We start from the raw sequence: 18,237 nt of genomic DNA, 5'->3' as shown, positions 1-18,237 counted from the left end.
GTTGAAAGCTTTTTCTGCATCTATTGAGATGATCATGGTTTTTATTCTTCAATTTGTTAATATGGTGTATCATGTTGATTGATTTGCATATATTGAATAATCCTTGCATCCCTGGGATAAATCCCATTTGATCATGGTGTATGATCTCTTTAATGTGCTGTTGGATTCTGCTTGCTAGTATTTTGTTGAGGATTTTTGCATCTATATTCATCAGTGATATTGGTCTGTAGTTTCCTTTTTTTGTAGTATCTTTGTCTGGTTTTGCTATCACAGTGACGGTAGCCTCATAGAATGAGTTTGGGAGTGTTCCTTCCTATGCAATTTTTTGGAAGAGTTTGAGAAGGATAGGTGTTTGCTCTTCTCTAAATGTTGGATTGAATTCACCTGTGAAGCCATTTGGTCCTGGACTTCTGTTTGTTGGAAGATTTTTAATCACAGTTTTAATATCATTACTTGTGATTTTTCTGCTCATATTTTCTATTTCCTCCTGTTTCAGTCTTGGAAGGTTAAACCTTTCTAAAAACGTGTCCATTTCTTCCAGGTTGTCCCTTTTATTGGCATAAAGTTGCTTGTAGTAGTCTCTTAGGATGCTTTGTATTTCTGCGGTATCTGTTGTAACTTCTCCTTTTTCATTTCTAATTTTGATTTGAGTCCTCTCCCTCTTTTTCTTGATGAATCTGGCTAATGGTTTATCAATTTTGTTTATCTTCTCATTAGAGGAGGAAGATGGCAGAAGAGTAAGATGCGGAGATCACCTTCCTCCCCACAGATACATCAGAAATACTTCTACACATGGAACTGCTCCTATAGAACACCCACTGATCACTGGCAGAAGACCTCAGACCTCCCAAAAGGCAAGAAACTCCCCAAGTACCTGGGTAGGGCAAAAGAAAAAAGAAAAAACAGAGACAAAAGAATAGGGATGGGACCTGCACCAGTGGGAGGGAGCTGTGAAGGAGGAAAAGTTTCCACACACTAGGAAGGCCCTTCGCAGGCGGAGACTGCGGGTGACGGAGAGAGGAAGCTTCGGAGCCTCGGAGGAGAGCGCAGCAACAGGGGTGCGGAGGGCAAAGCGGAGAGATTTCCGCACAGAGGATCGGTGCCGACCAGCACTCACCAGCCAGAGAGGCTTATCTGCTCACACGTGGGGACGGGCGGGGCTGGGAGATGAGGCTCAGGCTTCGGTTGGAGCTCAGGGAGAGAGGGAGTCCAGGAAAAAGTCTGGACCTGCCGAAGAGGCAAGAGATTTTTTCTTCCCTCTTTGTTTCCTGGTGTGCGAGGAGAGGGGATTAAGAGCGCTGCTTAAAGAAGCTCCAGAGACGGGCAAGAGCTGCGGCTAACAGCGAGGACCCCAGAGACGGGCATGAGACGCTAAGGCTGCTGCTGCCACCACCAAGAAGCCTGTGTGCAAGCACAGGTCACTCTCCAAGACCACAAGTTATAATGTGAATCAACTCCAGGTAACAAATTGTCTCTTATAAAATGAATAAATGCAATCATCTCTTCTAAACTGGACTAAGGGTGCCCTATTTGTGTTCCTGAGAGACCATAATATTTTTGCTCTTTTTTTTCCCCATAGTTTTTGGTTTACATATAACTCTGAGTTGTCAATCAACAAGTTTAAATATTTATTTAAACTTGTTGAAATTTATTTAAAGATACGTCTATAAACTAAAGGTGTTAAAGATATGTAAAGTATTGCATTTCACTACCTGTGTTCTCAATTGATTCAACACAATCATCCAATCTATATGAAACACTTACTTTTGCCTTTCACGTATGGTAGGTGAACCAAAACAAGATAGCTGAGCCTTCTCCCCCAGAAAACTTACTGTATAGTTAGAAAGATAAGGCAAACACAAAACAATTTTTCAAAACATTAATCACAAGATTTAATAAAATACAACTGAAATGCTTAATGCAAAAAAGATTTAAAGAATAAAACAATAATAAAATTTTTATGGAAATATAATCTGAACCATATATGTATTTTTAAACTTCTTAGTGTCCACATCATAAAAGGTAATTAAAAACATTTGAAATGAATTTCAATAATATACTTAAATATATTCAAAAATTATCATTAAAAATATAAATAATATTGAAAATATTAATGAGCTATTTTACATTCTTTTTTCTATACTAAGTTTTTGATGTCCAGCATGCATTTCATATTGACAGCACAGCTCAATTCAAACTAGTCACATTTCAAGAGCTTGATATCTCTACATGTGGCTACCCTATTAGGCATTATGGAATTAGACAAACCACCTATTACATGGGAGACACATTGTTTTCAAATCCTCAGGTGACAGAACAATTTCAAGCAGTCTTAGGAAAAGAGGGTGGATTGGAACCCACTATCTCCAAATTCCATAGCAATAGATGAGCATTATAAACAGTCTCATGATAATTTTAGAGGAAAAGTTGTCAAAATCAGCCAGTCTGTTTGCTTTGTAAGAGAGGACTAATTGGCATCTGTACTTGGCATCTTAATGTCCACCAGTGAAGTTCTTTATTTTCTGGATACTGTGAATTGTATTCTTTAGGCCTTTTGTAGAATTTCCAAAGACTAGACTTTTCTTAGGATATTGTACGTTAGAGAAGATTAGGTTATCTTAGGTGTAAACACAAGCTCAAATCATTTTGATTGGATTTACACAATGGCCTAATTTATTTTTAAGGAAACATCTACATGTTCCTGCAGTCCTCAATCCAAGGGACAGTGATTGCTCCATATATCTGTAATTCTTATATTCTGTTTTTTTAAAAATAATTATTTATTTATTTGGCTGTGCCAGGTCTTAGTTGAGGCACACAGGACCTTCCTTGCAACACGCGGGCTCTTAGTTGCGGCACGTGGGGTCTAGTTCCCTGACCAGGGGTCGAACCTGGGCCCCCTGCATTGGGAGTGTGGAGTCTTAGCCACTGGACCACCAGGGAAGTACCTGTAATTCTTATATTCTTTAAACTTCTTTTCACCTTTTACTAGACAATACTTCATTGCTCCAATGCTATTGTAATTAATCATTCTTTACGTTAACTTTCTCTGTTTATGTTTCTGTGTGGTTTCTCTGTCTTGACTGAATGCTAATGCATAAGTGTTATATCAATGCAAGGGAATGCTCTGTGTCAGTGGACTCTAATGACCTACAGCCACAATAATACATGGATGAAATGTCAAAAGTGAGTGAAAAAATCAAGTCCTAGAAAAATATACATGGTACAATTTTATTTATAAAAATTCTAAAAATACACAACAAGTAACAGACTGATGTTTTCTACACGTGCAGTGACAGGAGTAGTTTTGTAAGTGCTGAATTAGACATGACTCTCTGATAAGGCCACATAAGTGTATTAAAATTTTACTCTGTTCTTAATTTCAACACTTAGTCCAACTTCAGAATAACTTTCTATAATTACAGAATAAAAATCATCCATCTTCCTTATTCGATCTATATGGAGAAGAAAAAAGAATGCCAAGGTGGATATATGTATCTATCTGTATCTATATATGTATATATATGTACATAACTTTATTTTTCAGTTTATCTGTACATCCAACATGATTCTTTCTGAGTGATACATCATACTAATTCAACGTGTTCCCCAAAGAAACTTCTTAGGCTACTTCTCTCAGAGTCCCTGCTGCAGCCTGCACGGTGAAGGCTGCAATAGAAATGTGTCTCTTCACTTCTTCCCAGGCCTTGGAAGGATCCACCTTGTTTTCAATATCAAACAGAGCATCGAAGATCCCTGGGAATGACTCCCCCATATACTTGTTGTGGCTGCTTGGAGCATAGATGACATGTCTGTTGATAAAAATAGTTTGCTATCAGTTGCTCGAATTATATATACAAGGGAAAAAAACAGGGACATTCTACAATTCGTGGATTGTATAATTCTAATTGCTACTTGTCAACTAAATTTACAAGTTCAATCTCCAAAGACTAGTCTATGAAATATGTGGCAATTAATTATATTTTGACTTTAGACAGATGACTTAAAGTGGCTCAGAGCAACAAAAATGATGACAATGATAGCAACAACAGCTTGTCACCTACTATGGATCACGCTTGGCATTCAATTATTTACCTATCATTTTTCTAATCCTTGAAAATAAACTCTACAGAGTTGAGATTATCATTTCAAAGAGGAGGAAATTGAGGTCTGGGCGATGAAGTGATCACTCTCAAGGCACACTGCAAGAAGTGATGACTTCAAAATACCACTCTGTCCTCTGAAATGTAGCACAACTGTGATTATAGGGTTTCATTTGTGACCAGACAACCTATCATTGTGTTTTCCTCCTATTTAAAAAAGAAGTCATGTTATAATACCTAGTGTCAAGCATGAAGAATCATTCAAAACAGTTTTATAACATTCAACATGTCCTAGGAAGAAGGTGATGTTTTTACTGAAGGAGCTTAGCCAGTGCATGTAACAGCCCTGGAAGAGAAGGACAAGTTCCACAGTAAAGAGGTAAAGAAGGAAAGGAACATGATTATGCCACCAAGGGGGATCCATTCACCCTGTTTGGATTATGCTCTTATGCCCAATTCCAATTCTTTCATAGATAATCCCTAAACAGAAAGATGAGGTCGTTTCTGGCTGGTCAATGATCTAATTCTTTCTGAATACTTAGTAAGATCAACCTGGGGACAGTTGGTGTTTATCAGAAATAATTATAATTGTCAAAAATTAGAAAAAAACTAAATGTCAACATTAAGAGATAGAGTAAATAAATATATATATTTATTATGCCTTATGTATATGTATAAATATACATATATTCAAAATAAAATAAGAGAGGGGCTAAAATTATGTATACCAAAGGACAAACATGATTTTATATCTGACAAGTAGAGTTGGGGAGATTTTTATTTTCTACTTCTGACTTCCTGGGTTTTCTAAATTTCCTGCAATGAACATATACTCTTTTATACATAGAAACAAAAAAGATAATAAAATAAAGATCTGTAGTAATCATATTACATTATATAAATAAATAATATATTTATCATTTACTACATATATTTTGGAATTTTTTATATGCTTGCAAGAAATCAACTATATTTTTCCCACAGGGCAAAAAATAAGAAAAAAATTATATTAAAATAAAGAGTCATATTTTTACCCTTACCTATAGAAAGGCCTGTCTGGTAATCCTAAAGGATCAATAAATGCTCGTTCCAAAAACATCAGTTGATCATTCATAATTCTTAATAATATTGGGCTGGAAAAGGAAAGGAATACAGTTGTAGCTTCATGAAAATATGTGCACTACTCAGCAAACTAAAAATTCAGAACAAAACTAAACACAGCTAATATATTTTAACTTCCTATAACATGCAAATTAAGAACAGTAGCATGCATAGTTACATTTTTAAAAATCCTACAAAATACTACTCTGCTGAGGCTTATAAAAGGACCGAAAAAGTTCAATGTGCCCATGGAAAAAATATATAGTAATTTTTATTTATATTGAAATAATTAATTGATAAACCTAGGTATTCAAATACAGGCAAGACTTTTTTCATCTTAAGTCTCATAAAAATCTGTTCATAGAAGTCATTTCAATATTGAAATGGAATAGTCTATTAATGTTTAGTAGGGTACCTGGGGAATTATACATATTTACCAAATGACAGCTAATTATATTTTTATTATTATTTTTAAAGATAAACCTATCATGAACAAAAGGGGTGGTGCTTATTTCACCCTTTCAACAATATTTGAATGCCTGTTATGCATCAGACACTTCTGGCTTTCACAGAGCTCACATTCCAAAGTGTGTGGGACAGCATTACTATAATAAAAATGACTCAATACAACTGAAAATTTACCAGCAAGCCTGGAGTAGGGCAACAACGTTATTAAATTCAACCTATTAAGTCTGTCATAATGAGAAATAACCATTACCATAAGGAATCATAAGTTACTTTATATAAAAATTTATCTTAGTTTTGTTATTTTTTAGATTTAATAATAAAACAATGTGCCCATTACTATTCTGAATGTTTATAAAATTTGTTCTTTTTAATCTTCAGAGCAGTCCTCCAAGTTATGCAGGATAATAGCCCCATTCCACAGATTAGATACTCAGATTCAGTAGATAAATGACTTGCCCAGGTTCACAACTAGAAAGTTTTAGAGTGAGTAGTAGCTCAGTACTATTCCTTCAACTGCACTGTGTTGACAACAGGAAGACAGACTAATTAAAGGCCCCACGGATTGGATTTGAGCTATTTTCAACATTCATTTATTTAGCATCAAGAACTCAGGTTTTGCAATAGTATAAAGGTAAACTGGGCATACACTTTACCTGTGAGCAGTTCTCATAAACTAACAAAGGCGGCAACTGAACGAACCATAATTTCAATAAGACGCTACAGGTTTCCGAACCAAATTCATAAAGCATTGCTACAAACACAAAAATTCATGTGGTTACGCACACACCCCATTTGGATGTTCCTTGTACAGAGCAGGGTTCAATCTGAAATATCCCTGGGAGGTAAATGCTCACAGCACCAGACGTACGTAAACAGGATCTATTTCCACCAGAAGCAGGCTGGCCTCCCTAGGGTTGGAGGAGGTAGGTCTTGAGGTTGAATACTATGTGAGCATAAAAGTACCAGGGAGTCAACACTCTGTATCCTTTGATGGGTTAAGGGATTGATTTAAGAAAAGCAGGATTCAAGAAGTGTCTCTTCCTCACATTTCAAAGTTTTGGTTGAGAAATTCAACATCTACTTTAATTTACTTTAGCCAGCATTTACTCATATTATGTACAAAGCATGGCTCCAGGTGTTTCAGGATATGTACCTTAACTATCATTTAGAGATGGTAAGACAAATACAGAAATACTCAAGGAAGTGAAAGCTCAGTGTCCTGGATTACCATACCATGCCAACAGCAGTTCTCCACAAGGAAGAAACGTCATTTATTTAATGATAGAAAAATCAGCTTAATAGACTATATGGTGCTTGGCATTTCTCTAAAATTTATAATTGTTGATTTTTTACTCACATAAAAAATTTGGAAAGAATTGTAAAGTATAAGAAAAAAAAATCTTCCTATTCACCCAAGGATAACACGATTATCATACTAATTGGTTTTCTGTAAGATTTTCTCTATATTCGATAAAATATTGTATACGTACAATCTTATGACCTTTTTGTTTGCTTAACATTTTATTACAAATATCTTATTATACTTCCTTTATAACCATCAGTGTTAATCTTTACAAAATGTTTAAATGGGTGGACATCTGATTGTTTAGTAATTTCTGTCCTCATAGGTATGAAGGCTGTTTTGAATTCTCTGGTATTATAATTTGTAACTTTCTCTGAGAAGCCATTTTATTCCCTCAAATTTGAGACTCTTTCCTGAAGAAAAAAATTCAAGAAATAGAAATACTATGGCAAAGTGTAAGAACCCTGTCATGGCCCTAGAAACTTTAACAATATGTATTTATGATTTTTAATAGTTTAAAGCAATTCACAATGCTATCAGAAAAACAAGAGAGCATCTGTTTCAGTGTACTGACTGTAGCAATGTGTACAAACAAGTTTTAAATTGCTACTCATTTGGTATGAAAATAGTATGACATTATTTTCATTTGTATTTTTGAATTATTAGTAAATTTGAATTTTTTTAATCTGTTTCTGCACAGGTGGTATCTTCTTTTTGAATGATTTCTCTTGATGATGTCTAGTGCCAATATTTCCAACTTTGTTCTTTTGATTTTCTTATCAATTTTCAAAAAAAAAGTATTTTTATTATATCTATATTAACCCCCTGTCCATATTTTCTGGAAAAGAGTTTTTCCAGTCTTTTATCTTTGATTTGCAGTATCAGTTTCCATATTATTAACCATTTTAATATTCTCAAATCTGATTGCATTGTTATTTCTAAACTTGGAATCTCACTTCCAAGATATTTCAATTTTTACTAAAAATTTCTTCTATCCCTGTTGTTTATTTTTGCATAGAATGTGAAGTGAGATTTTGAATTCACTTTTTTATCAATTCCTGAAAGAGCTTATACAATATTATTGTTGAATACCTTTCTTTCTCATTTGACTTTAATGTATCCTTCATTACAAATACATCCTTATATATCACTGGTCTATTTTTTGTTCTGTCTGCTCTTTGTCTTTCTATGTATTCCTGCATCAGGCTCTAAGGATTTGATATTTGTATCGTCACAATATTTTTAATATATAGTAGATATTCACTCTCAAAATTCTACCTTTAAAGAATTGTCCCTAACATTCTCTTTTTCTCCAGTCTTAAAATTTTGTTCATATTATGTTTTACTTTTGTGATTTTACAAGAATTAATCCCAAATGCTTAACATCTGAAAAAAAACTAATGGCTTTACCTTATTTGCTAGTCTGGATATAGAGAATTTTTCTAGGTGGAAGTGGAGATTAGGAGCTCTTTGTGTGGGTAATGACATTAAGAAAAGGGAGGAAGAAGGTGTGTTTTGGGATAGGAGAGCTTGGTTGAAGTATGATTTACAGATGTTGAAAGAACAGGAGATAAAACTGGAAAAAGATGGGGACACACAGTGGAGGACCTTCAATGTTAAGGTGGAAATTTTGTGACTACCACTCAGTTGGTAGTAAAGAAGGTACCAGCATTTCTCAACAGCACATATGCCACTCAGAATGTCAAAAATATCTCTTTGAGAGATATTGCAGCCCTGTATAGCCTGTTAGAATGAAGAGAAAGAAAGCAGAAAAAAACTTTCCAAAGATACTTCAACAACAAAGATGTCAGCTAGTATTTCTTTTTCATTATATCTATTACATGCAAAACTTATATCTATATATATACAACGTACTTGTTTTTGTCCAAGTCTTGCAGTCTCTCACTGAAGTTAGAAGCAATTTCTGTAAAATTCTTCACTGCAGAAAATAGTGATTCTGAAATAGAAATGAGGACCTAATGGCATTGTTCTATAGTTTAAGCAAAGGAAACAATATAGAAGGTTGTTCTCTTTTGTATTTAACAAGGTATTTATACTTTGTATATTGCAAGACAGGCATCAATGAAATGGAAGATACATTTATATGCATAAAATATTTGATCATATGGAATAGCAATAAGTAATAAATGGGCCTACGGTAGATCATTACATTTTAGAGATTAATAGAAACATACATACTGTGAATTTTGAAAAAGGAAGGGTATCATACCAAATGACACATTGTATGTTTTCATTTCTTGTGGATGTTTCATTGAAATATTGTAGATTTTATCAGCGTACTTTCTTAAAACGACAGCATAATCTCGACAGTCAAAAGGGAGCACTATGGAATTGGCTAGTTCGAAGACGATTCCTCCTCGAACCTGAGCCACAGCAAGGTGATACTTAAAAGCTGGATCATAAAACTTTTCCACTAATTCATATGTTTCATAGACACTGTGATACAGTGGATAGCTGCTGAATTTGTTTGTTGCCTACAAAAAAACCCAAAAAACAAAATATATCTCTCATGAGATAACTTATATAAAATGCATAGTATCATAGATACTGTTAATATTAGTAAGACTGTTTCTGTCAGCAATGAATAAAGGAAAGTATTTAAGTACCTCAATAAGCCACTTACTAAAGGGTTAATATAATATTAAAACCCACCCCAGGTTTTCACCAGTTAAAAAGTATGTGTATATAATATAAACAATACTATGAAAATTACCTTGGAAAAAACCTAACATTCTTGCCTTTAAGAAAACAAGAGATGTAATAGAAATATTTCTGAAATAAAGACAAGATAATGTTGCATTTGGGTGAAAACAATTTAAGAAGACAGAGAATCATTAGAAGCAAGGAAATAAGCATGATACAATATTATATAGGGCAATGCTGCAAATCGTTTAATGACTGAAATTCCATGAATAACTTTCTGACAAGCAGTGTGCTGACAAGTAAAGAGTGAACAGTGAGGATTTCAGCAGTAGATCCAAAATCTCACTAAGTAAAGAAGTAATGCTCAGACGGGTATAAAACAAACAAGAACATATACAAAAGGCAAGAGAGAACAACTTTTCAAATTCTGAGTTGCTGATTTATGCCTTTTGCCCATCGTTTAGATGCTTATTCTTTTTTTTTTTTTTTTTTAACTGATATAACAGAACATTTTATATAGTGGTGCATTGAGAGTGGGACTCTGGAATTAGCCTGCCAGAGTTTGAATCTAGGCTTCATGGCTTATTACCAAATAACTCTGGGAGGTTATTAACCCAAAAGTTATTAACCTTTCTTTGCTGTAGTTTTCTCATAAGTAAAATGTAGATAATATTAACATCTACCCTCATCACCAGCCCCAATGGTAAGAGATTATAAAGATTTTCTGTCTGGGGAGAATAACTAGCCCAAGACAAAAGACCTATAGATTCTCTGTGTTAGTTGGCTCTCAATGAAGCAACAAGAACACGCATTCTCAATCCCTCTCTTGTGAGGCCCCCTTACAACAAGCACCACCCCTGCATACAGGGCTTCAATCAGCTTTTTATGGTCTCACTCCCAAATAAGATACATTGCCAAAGAGGACCAGACATTTGAAGAAAGTCTTTAACTTGAAAGATACAGACCAAGCACACAAACTAAAATAAAATCAACCCACGGTAAGGAGGTACTACGGGAATGGAGGGAAACAATAAAAAAGAATGAATGAATGGCAGAGTTGAGAAAAATATCCCAGAATGTAGAAAAAGACACAGATAAGAACACAAAAGAACAGATAAAGACATTGGAAAATAATGCTACAGATGCTAAACAAATTAATAATGGTTTGAGAAAGAGGAAAGAGGGAATAATCAAAGAAAAAAACATTTCCTACACCTACAATACATAGGTTTCCAGAACAAAGAGTCCACTTTGTTCCCAGCTCAGCGTATTAAAAAATGGCATAATACACATGTACACCAAGGGCAACACAGTCATAAAGAGAAGATACTAAAATCTTCCTTTTAAAAAAAACCAGAGGTGGGACTTCCCTCGTGGCGCAGTGGTTAAGAATCTGTCTGCCAATGCAGGGGACACAAGTTCAATCCCTGGTCTGGGAAGATGCCACATGCCACGGATCAACTAAGCCCGTGTGCCACAACTACTGAGCCAGTGCTCTAGAGCCCCCGAGCCACAACTACTGAAGCCTGCGTGCGTAGAGCCCGTGCTCTGCAACAAGAGAAGCCACGGCAATGAGAAGCCGGCGCACCACAATGAAGAGTAGCCCCTGCTCACCGCAACTAGAGAAAGCCCGCGCACAGCAACAGAGACCCAATGCAGCCAAAAATAATAAATAAATAAATTTATTTAAAAAAACAAACAAACAGAGGCAAGAGATCAAGGAACAAGGGACTTCCCTGGTGACGCAGTGTATAAGACTCTGCACTCCCAATGCAGGGGGCCCGGGGTTTGATCCCTGGTCAGGGAACTAGATACCACGTGCATGCTGCAACTAAGACCTGGTACAACCAAGTAAATAAATAAATTAGATAGAAAAGAAAGAGATCAAGGAAGAAACAACATCTCTCAACAGGCAATGAAGCAATGAGGTCAAAATTCTAAGGGTACAGAATTTTCAAGCAAAACTTTGTGCCCAGTCAAATTATTGAAGAATTTTGTGTAGTATAACAGACATGCAAGGTGTTTAGCTGTCATTCACCCTTTTCAAGAAGTGCCTGAAGGATGTGCTCCCAAAAATGTGGAGAGTAAATAAGAAAAAGGAATAAAAATCTGGGAAACAGAAAATCCAAACTACGAGTGAAATGAAGATTCTCTCAGATTTCTTAGTGAGGGAAAATTTCACAGCCAAGAGCTGTGCCACAGGCAGAAAGAATAACCAGAGAACCCAGAGGAGCAGAAGAGCCCCAACGGGAAAAATGGAGTCTGCCAGTTCACCTGATGTGTTTGAATATACTAAGAGTTTGAGGTGAGTTAAGTAGGGATACACGGAGGAAAAAAATGTCTTCTAATCAACAAGGGTAGCACAACTATATATTGAAAAAATGCGATGAGGGAAAGTATTTGGGGGTTGGTAGAAGAAGTGATATAAGAGAACTGAATGCCTAGCTTTCCTAGTAAGAAGTAAATGGATAAATACCTAAAACTGAAAAAGAAAGAAATAGCAGCAGAAGCATATTATTTACAAACATGCAGATTGATATCAGAAGAAACCAATTAAAATACTGAAAGAATTTCAATTTGATGAACATAATCAGAGATGGAACAAGCACGGTGCTTAAGTCGCTTTTTTTGATCAGAATTATTTGTTTAGCTAAAATATATTCATAAGTAACCATGAAGAACTCACTGATAGACTTACCCAATCTTTAGTGTACCGTGCTCTGCCTGAAGCAATTCCAAGTCTTTGGAAGAACACTTCAAAATCATTACCAGATCCTAATTTGCTAATCCTTTTAGGGATAAAATACAGGATTATTTGAGTAACTTCTTCACTGAGTACAGATCAATACTAATTAAACTAATCTCCACTCAATACTATAAATATAATTTTTAGATATATTGCGTTGGATATATTTTAGATATAAGCAGCAAAAAAAACCACAAAAAGTGGGGGGGAATGTCAATTCTGATCACAAAATATCTACTTCCATAAGATTGTTTTAGGGAGAGGTGACCACTGTTCTTTTGGGTTTCTGGATCCAATTCCAACCTGTTTGTGTGTGTGTTGTCGGCGGGGGGGGGGGCTGTTCCCCACACCAACAACAAGCGATTCTCCAGGCCATCAGCTGGGTATTCTACAATTCAACTCAATTCTGACATTGTCCACTCAGAGATAGGGTCAGGTCCCACACATTAAGGGCTCAGTCCCAAGAGACTGTTCCCCCCCAACACACAACCACCACCAGTGCTTCTGACCAACTGGCTGTAGATGGGAGGTTCCCATGAGTCCCTCCTTGGGTTTGCTAGAGCTGCTCGTAGAACCCAGAGAAACATATACTTACTAGATCATCAATTTATTATGAAAGGTTATAACTCAAGAGCAGCCAGATGGAAGAGATGCATAGGACGAGGTATGGGAAAGGGGTCAGAACTTCCACGCCCTGTCCAGGCTCACTGGACTCTTCCAGCACCTCCACGTGTTCACCAACCAAGAGGCTCCCCAAACCCAACCCTTTTGGGGTTTTATGAAAGCCTCATTCCATAGTCATGATCAATTAAGTCATTGGACATTGGTGACTGAGTCAACCTCCAGGCCGGCTCCCTTCCTGGGAGGTTGAGGGTCAGACTGAAAGTTTCAACCCTCAAGTCATTTGGTTGGTTCTCCTGGCAACCAGCCCCCACCTTAAGTGGGGTCATATCACCTCATTAACATAACAAAAGACACCTTTGTCCCTCTCATCACTTAGAAAATTCCAGGGGTTTAGGAGCTCTGTAAGAGATCAGGAGGACCAAATAGGCACTTCTTATTATGAATCACAATATCACAATTGTATGTTGCTTTTTTAGAAAAAGATTATTGAAGTTGGAAAATATTTTCCTTCACTAACTTTTTTTATTACCTATATATGTTGTACATGATAAAGGTAAAAGAATCAGAAAATTTTCAGATAACTCAGATTTAATTCCCATCCTTAAAAATTTAAATTATTCATATTGTTATCTTTAATCTCAAACTACTGAGATATTTATTCCTCTTCCCGTGCTTGTGAAGACACAGCTAAACCTGAAACGATGCCTATATTCTTCTTATAACATTATGCAGTTAACAAAACACTTGTTAACTGTATAATGTTCAGAAAAAAGAATCTTTATACAGTGATGAGAGGACAGACTTAGGTGTCATGTGTATATATTACCTACTCAAAAGCGAACCATATTTTGATGGCCTACAGATTTAATTTCAAAACACACAGCAATATTTTGTAAGCAGATAGGGTAGGGGGTCCCTGGAGAAAGAGAACTAGGCATGGCTTTCTTGACATAAGACAACTCATTTTTGGCCTAAGCCATTTTGCGGTAAAGGCCTGACCACAATGCTTATCCTTGAACTGGTCTCAGTCATTAATGATCTTAAGGCAGCAAGAGAATTTAGGAACAAATGACTTATCAGGCAAGAGAAGTAACAATAGCAAAGATAATAAATCAGTTGTAAAGACTCCCAGTTCTGTTACAATGGTAAAGATTAGCCTGAAGAACATTCTTGAGCTGTTTTGCAGAATTTGGATCCCCTTGAGCACTCAACCCCCAGATCAGCTGAAACCTAAGGAATGATGATGTTGACCCTTTCTGAACTCAATCAACTAAAGTTTGGACTCTGTCAAACTTTGCCCCAATTCTATACTGAATTCTCCTCTGCTCAACCCCCCTCATGAATATGTATGTACCCTTAATTGAAACTTCCCCCATTTTGCTGTCCAGGGAGACACTGCTTTGGAAAAGATCCCCGGTACTCTCCTTACTTGCTGCAAGTAATACATCCTTCCATCTAGTGCTCTTTGGGTTGGTTGTGCCATTTGGCTGACACCCACCAGGAGGCAGATCCAGTTTTTGGGTAACAATTTTATTTGTAAACCTAAGCATCACTTTTTCTTTAACAGATATAAGAGAATTTTAAATTAAATTTTTATTATTTGTTGAAAGAAACTACCCTTTTATTTTCAACACAATTCCATACTGAATTTAGTAAAGAGTTTTCTTTGTTCACCTGGGCAAGCCACTGAATTCGGGTGAAGGGCTTTTTTCATTCCAGCTGTCAAAAAGGGATTTGCCTTCAAAACCTTCATCAGGACTTTGGAGCTACACAAGTTAAAAGGAAAAAAAAAAAAAGAGAGAGAGAGAGAGAGAGAATACTTATAAATCAGATGTTTTAAAACCTAAACATCTATTAACCAGGGAATGAGTAGCCAAATTATATTCAGGAAAATAAGGAATGCAATTCATACATTAGCAGTCATTAAGAATTACAACAATGAGTTTCTCACAATATAGGAAAATGCTCATGTTATTATATATAATGCACCTATTATAAAAAAAAATACATGGAGTGTATGGAAAAGAAAGCTATACCAAATTATTACCAAGCCATTGTATTCAGACGAATGGTCACACTGTAAGATTTTTTTTTTTTTGGTCTATTTTTCCAAATTAAGGGAGGCTACTCTCAAAAACACATTCATCCTCCTTTTATAAAAAAAAATGAAAAGAAGCAAGCTGGTTAAGGGAAGGTTTGTTTTTTTTGTTTTTTGTTTTTTTTTAAAATATTGCTTTGTGCCAACAAGTTTGTCAAAGTCATTGAATAATACATAACAAAACAAATGCACTAATATCTTATTTAATTAGTTGAGTATTTATCGTAATTGTGTTAAGCACAGGGCTTTCAATACATTTTCAGATTTTACAGATGAGAATTCTAAGGGAGTACAATATGCCCTACTATTGAATGCTAAACTCAGAGCATTAAATGTTATGCCAAAACGTTTAGCACACTAAACTGTAACTAATACTCACTAAACTGTAACTGAATAATATATGGTATAAAAAGTTTTTATTTTTTATTTAATAAAAGTCCTATGCTCTATTTTTTAACAGTTTCAACTCAAAAGATTTTATAGACTACCTATTCTGTGGAAGACTTTTTGTAGATGTCAGCCATACAAAGTTTAATAATACAAATTACACACCATCTACTAGTGGGAACTATAAATAAAAATGTGGAATTCATGTGCTAGGTGCTATAATAGATGGATGTGCAAAGGTCGATGGGAACACAGATAAATTTATATAAAATTTATATATATATCATAAAATATCAATACATAAAGCAGCAAGATAATTTTACTCAAGCTTACAAATTTACACAAAACTTTGATACAAGGGACAGTACCACTCCATTTATTAAGTAATATGAATTTGAAATTATGTATTTAGAAATATATTACTAAAGTCACAGTTTATCACTAAAATTTGAAATACCGCGAATCACCTTCCCCAAACAAAAACAGAATTTTAAAAATCCAAAACTGTCAAGCATCATATAATTTCAAACTTCACCTAGAAAGTAGTGTTTTTGCATTTGTCACAGGGTGCCACCAATCCACCTGGTAAACAAATATAACTGCCAAGCTTCCTTAGCATTGACCTCAAATTACATAAATGGTGGGAATTCTCTGAGACACAATGTTTCAGATATTTAATTTTGTATACACTTCATGGGAATCGTAAAACTGCAGGCACCTGACAGAGATCTTAAGTAAAAATGTGAATAGATTAGTGTCAAATTAAACTTTTCTATTCCTACTGGAGATGTTAATAAATTATATTCCATGCTTGGGAAACCAAACCTTAACAATATGTTTAGGATCTATTTAAAATCCCTATCTGAGGGAAATAATTGTCTTTCATGGTAATTACATTTCAATTGGTAATTCTGTTAAATAAGCAAGTCTTTTTATCCTTTCCAGTTCAAATCAGGTAATTAGCAGTAACAGCAAAAATCTGCCATGCAAAACATTCCTTACGCCTACCTTTAGGAACGGTGGCTTTATGGGGCAGGAGAATTAAAATGAAGAGTTGCCTATTGGTCCTATAGAAATTCAGGCACCACCTCTCTGCCAGATTTAGTATGTTGTGCTGCTGTCAGAATTACAATAACTTTAACTCAGTGGACTGAAGCCCACAGCAGGAAATCAGGAATTGGGTACATGGTCTTACCCAGTCGGTGTCCCAGGAGTCAACACCTGGTTTTTTACACATTCTCTTTCTCAATCGGTTAGAAATGTCAACTCTTCCAGAGTCCTAAGTTAATTGGTATCATTATATTAAAGAGTAAAAACCAGTTTCAAAATTAAGGAGTTAAACCGCAGGACCAAGTCCTGGTTCAGCTACTTGAACAAGTTGTGTGACTCTAGTGGCTAATGCTTTTTGGGCTCAGTTTTCTCGGTTTCAAATGGAGATGGTAGACGCAATGCTCTCCATAGACTGCCTCAGATTGGTGAGGGAGAAATAGGCAAAAGTTATAAAACAACACAGATGTTTAACATAATAATCCACCTCAAGAAAACATCATTTGTAGAACTTAAAATTCCATGTAATTATTTTTACCTCCTTTGTTAGGTTGTATACCAAGCTGTACATAAGTGGGGTACAATCAACTCTCAGAGTGTAGTTTCCTGAAAGACAAGATAGTTTGTTTTCTATTTCATTTCTTTATTTTACTCTTCCACTCAAAGACCATTCCTAACTCCTTAGCCAGAATGATCCCTTTATAACCTAAGTCTGGGGAATTCCCTGGTGGTCTAGTGGTTAGGACTATGCGCTTCCACGCAGAGGGTATGGGTTTGATCCCTGGTCAGGGAACTAAGATCCCGCAACACATGTGGCCAAAAATAAATAAATAAATAAAACCCAAGTCTGATCAAAACTCTCCAACTCATCACTCAATAAAATTCATCCTCACCATGACGCTTGGTGCCACACATGAAACAACCTCAGGTCACCTCTCCACATCTTCACCTACTCCACCCAAGCAAATGTTCTATACAAGAGAGATAATAAAATTACTCACCTCACAGGAATATTGGGTTAAATAAATGTTTATATTTAAACATTGGTTGGTACTTTGTGTGGGCTAAATTCTACATATGAATGTCAACATGATGGAAATACCTCAAACTGAGGACAGTGGTTCCTTTGAAGAAAGGGTTATTTGAGAATGGTTTCAGTAGAAATTGTTTTCTTTGTAAATTTTGCATTTTAACATTAGAAAGCTAATAGATGACTTATTTTATTATTTGAAAAATGAACAGTTAATACAATTTTAAATATAAAACAAAGTGAGACAAGCTGTATTCCAATCACAGAGTAATGAGTGTGTTATTTGCTCCTGATCCTGAAAATGCTGGGGAGACAATGCAGCATTTTAAACCAGGGAATGACGTAAACAGAAAAATCAAAGATTAAAAAAATGCATTAAAATCAAGTCTTAAAAAAAAAACTAGCAATAGAGAGAACATTATTCTACTTTTGAAGAATATATGTTTGGTGTACTTATTCTGTGTGGCAAAGGTGTTTCATCTTCATATGTGTGTTTAAATAAGGACAATAAGGAATTCCCTGGTGGTCCAGTGGTTAGGACTCTGTTCTCACTGTGGGGGGCCCAGGGTTCAGTCTGACACATGGCAGATTTACTAATAAACTAAAGAAAATATTCTATAAGTCCACCCTTCATTCATTTATTCATTCATTTGTTGCAAACACCAT

At 35.5% G+C, this 18,237-nt stretch overlaps 1 protein-coding gene across 5 annotated transcripts in view; it reads right to left on the bottom strand.

The window, feature by feature from the left end:
- Positions 1 to 3,217: 3,217 nt before the first annotated feature.
- LOC101280978 (glutamate carboxypeptidase 2) overlaps positions 3,218 to 18,237 on the bottom strand; it is a 63,810-nt gene continuing 48,790 nt past the window's right edge. For 4 of the 5 annotated variants that reach the window (XM_049714083.1, XM_049714085.1, XM_049714086.1 and 1 more), the window contains 7 exons: positions 17,080 to 17,147; positions 14,684 to 14,775; positions 12,338 to 12,428; positions 9,206 to 9,470; positions 8,851 to 8,932; positions 5,144 to 5,236; positions 3,218 to 3,812 (listed from right to left, as the gene is read on the bottom strand). In XM_049714083.1, coding sequence (XP_049570040.1) covers positions 3,623 to 3,812; positions 5,144 to 5,236; positions 8,851 to 8,932; positions 9,206 to 9,470; positions 12,338 to 12,428; positions 14,684 to 14,775; positions 17,080 to 17,147 — 881 coding nt within the window. In that variant the 3' untranslated portion in view covers positions 3,218 to 3,622. The remainder of the gene's footprint in view (positions 3,813 to 5,143; positions 5,237 to 8,850; positions 8,933 to 9,205; positions 9,471 to 12,337; positions 12,429 to 14,683; positions 14,776 to 17,079; positions 17,148 to 18,237) is intronic. The other variant, XM_049714084.1, reaches the window with a different exon arrangement.

Source organism: Orcinus orca, chromosome 8 (genome assembly GCF_937001465.1).
Source record: "Orcinus orca chromosome 8, mOrcOrc1.1, whole genome shotgun sequence".
NCBI classification, from domain to species: Eukaryota; Metazoa; Chordata; class Mammalia; order Artiodactyla; family Delphinidae; genus Orcinus; species Orcinus orca.
Note: the sequence above shows the minus strand (reverse complement) of the source record. Positions and strands in the feature narration are given on the sequence as shown.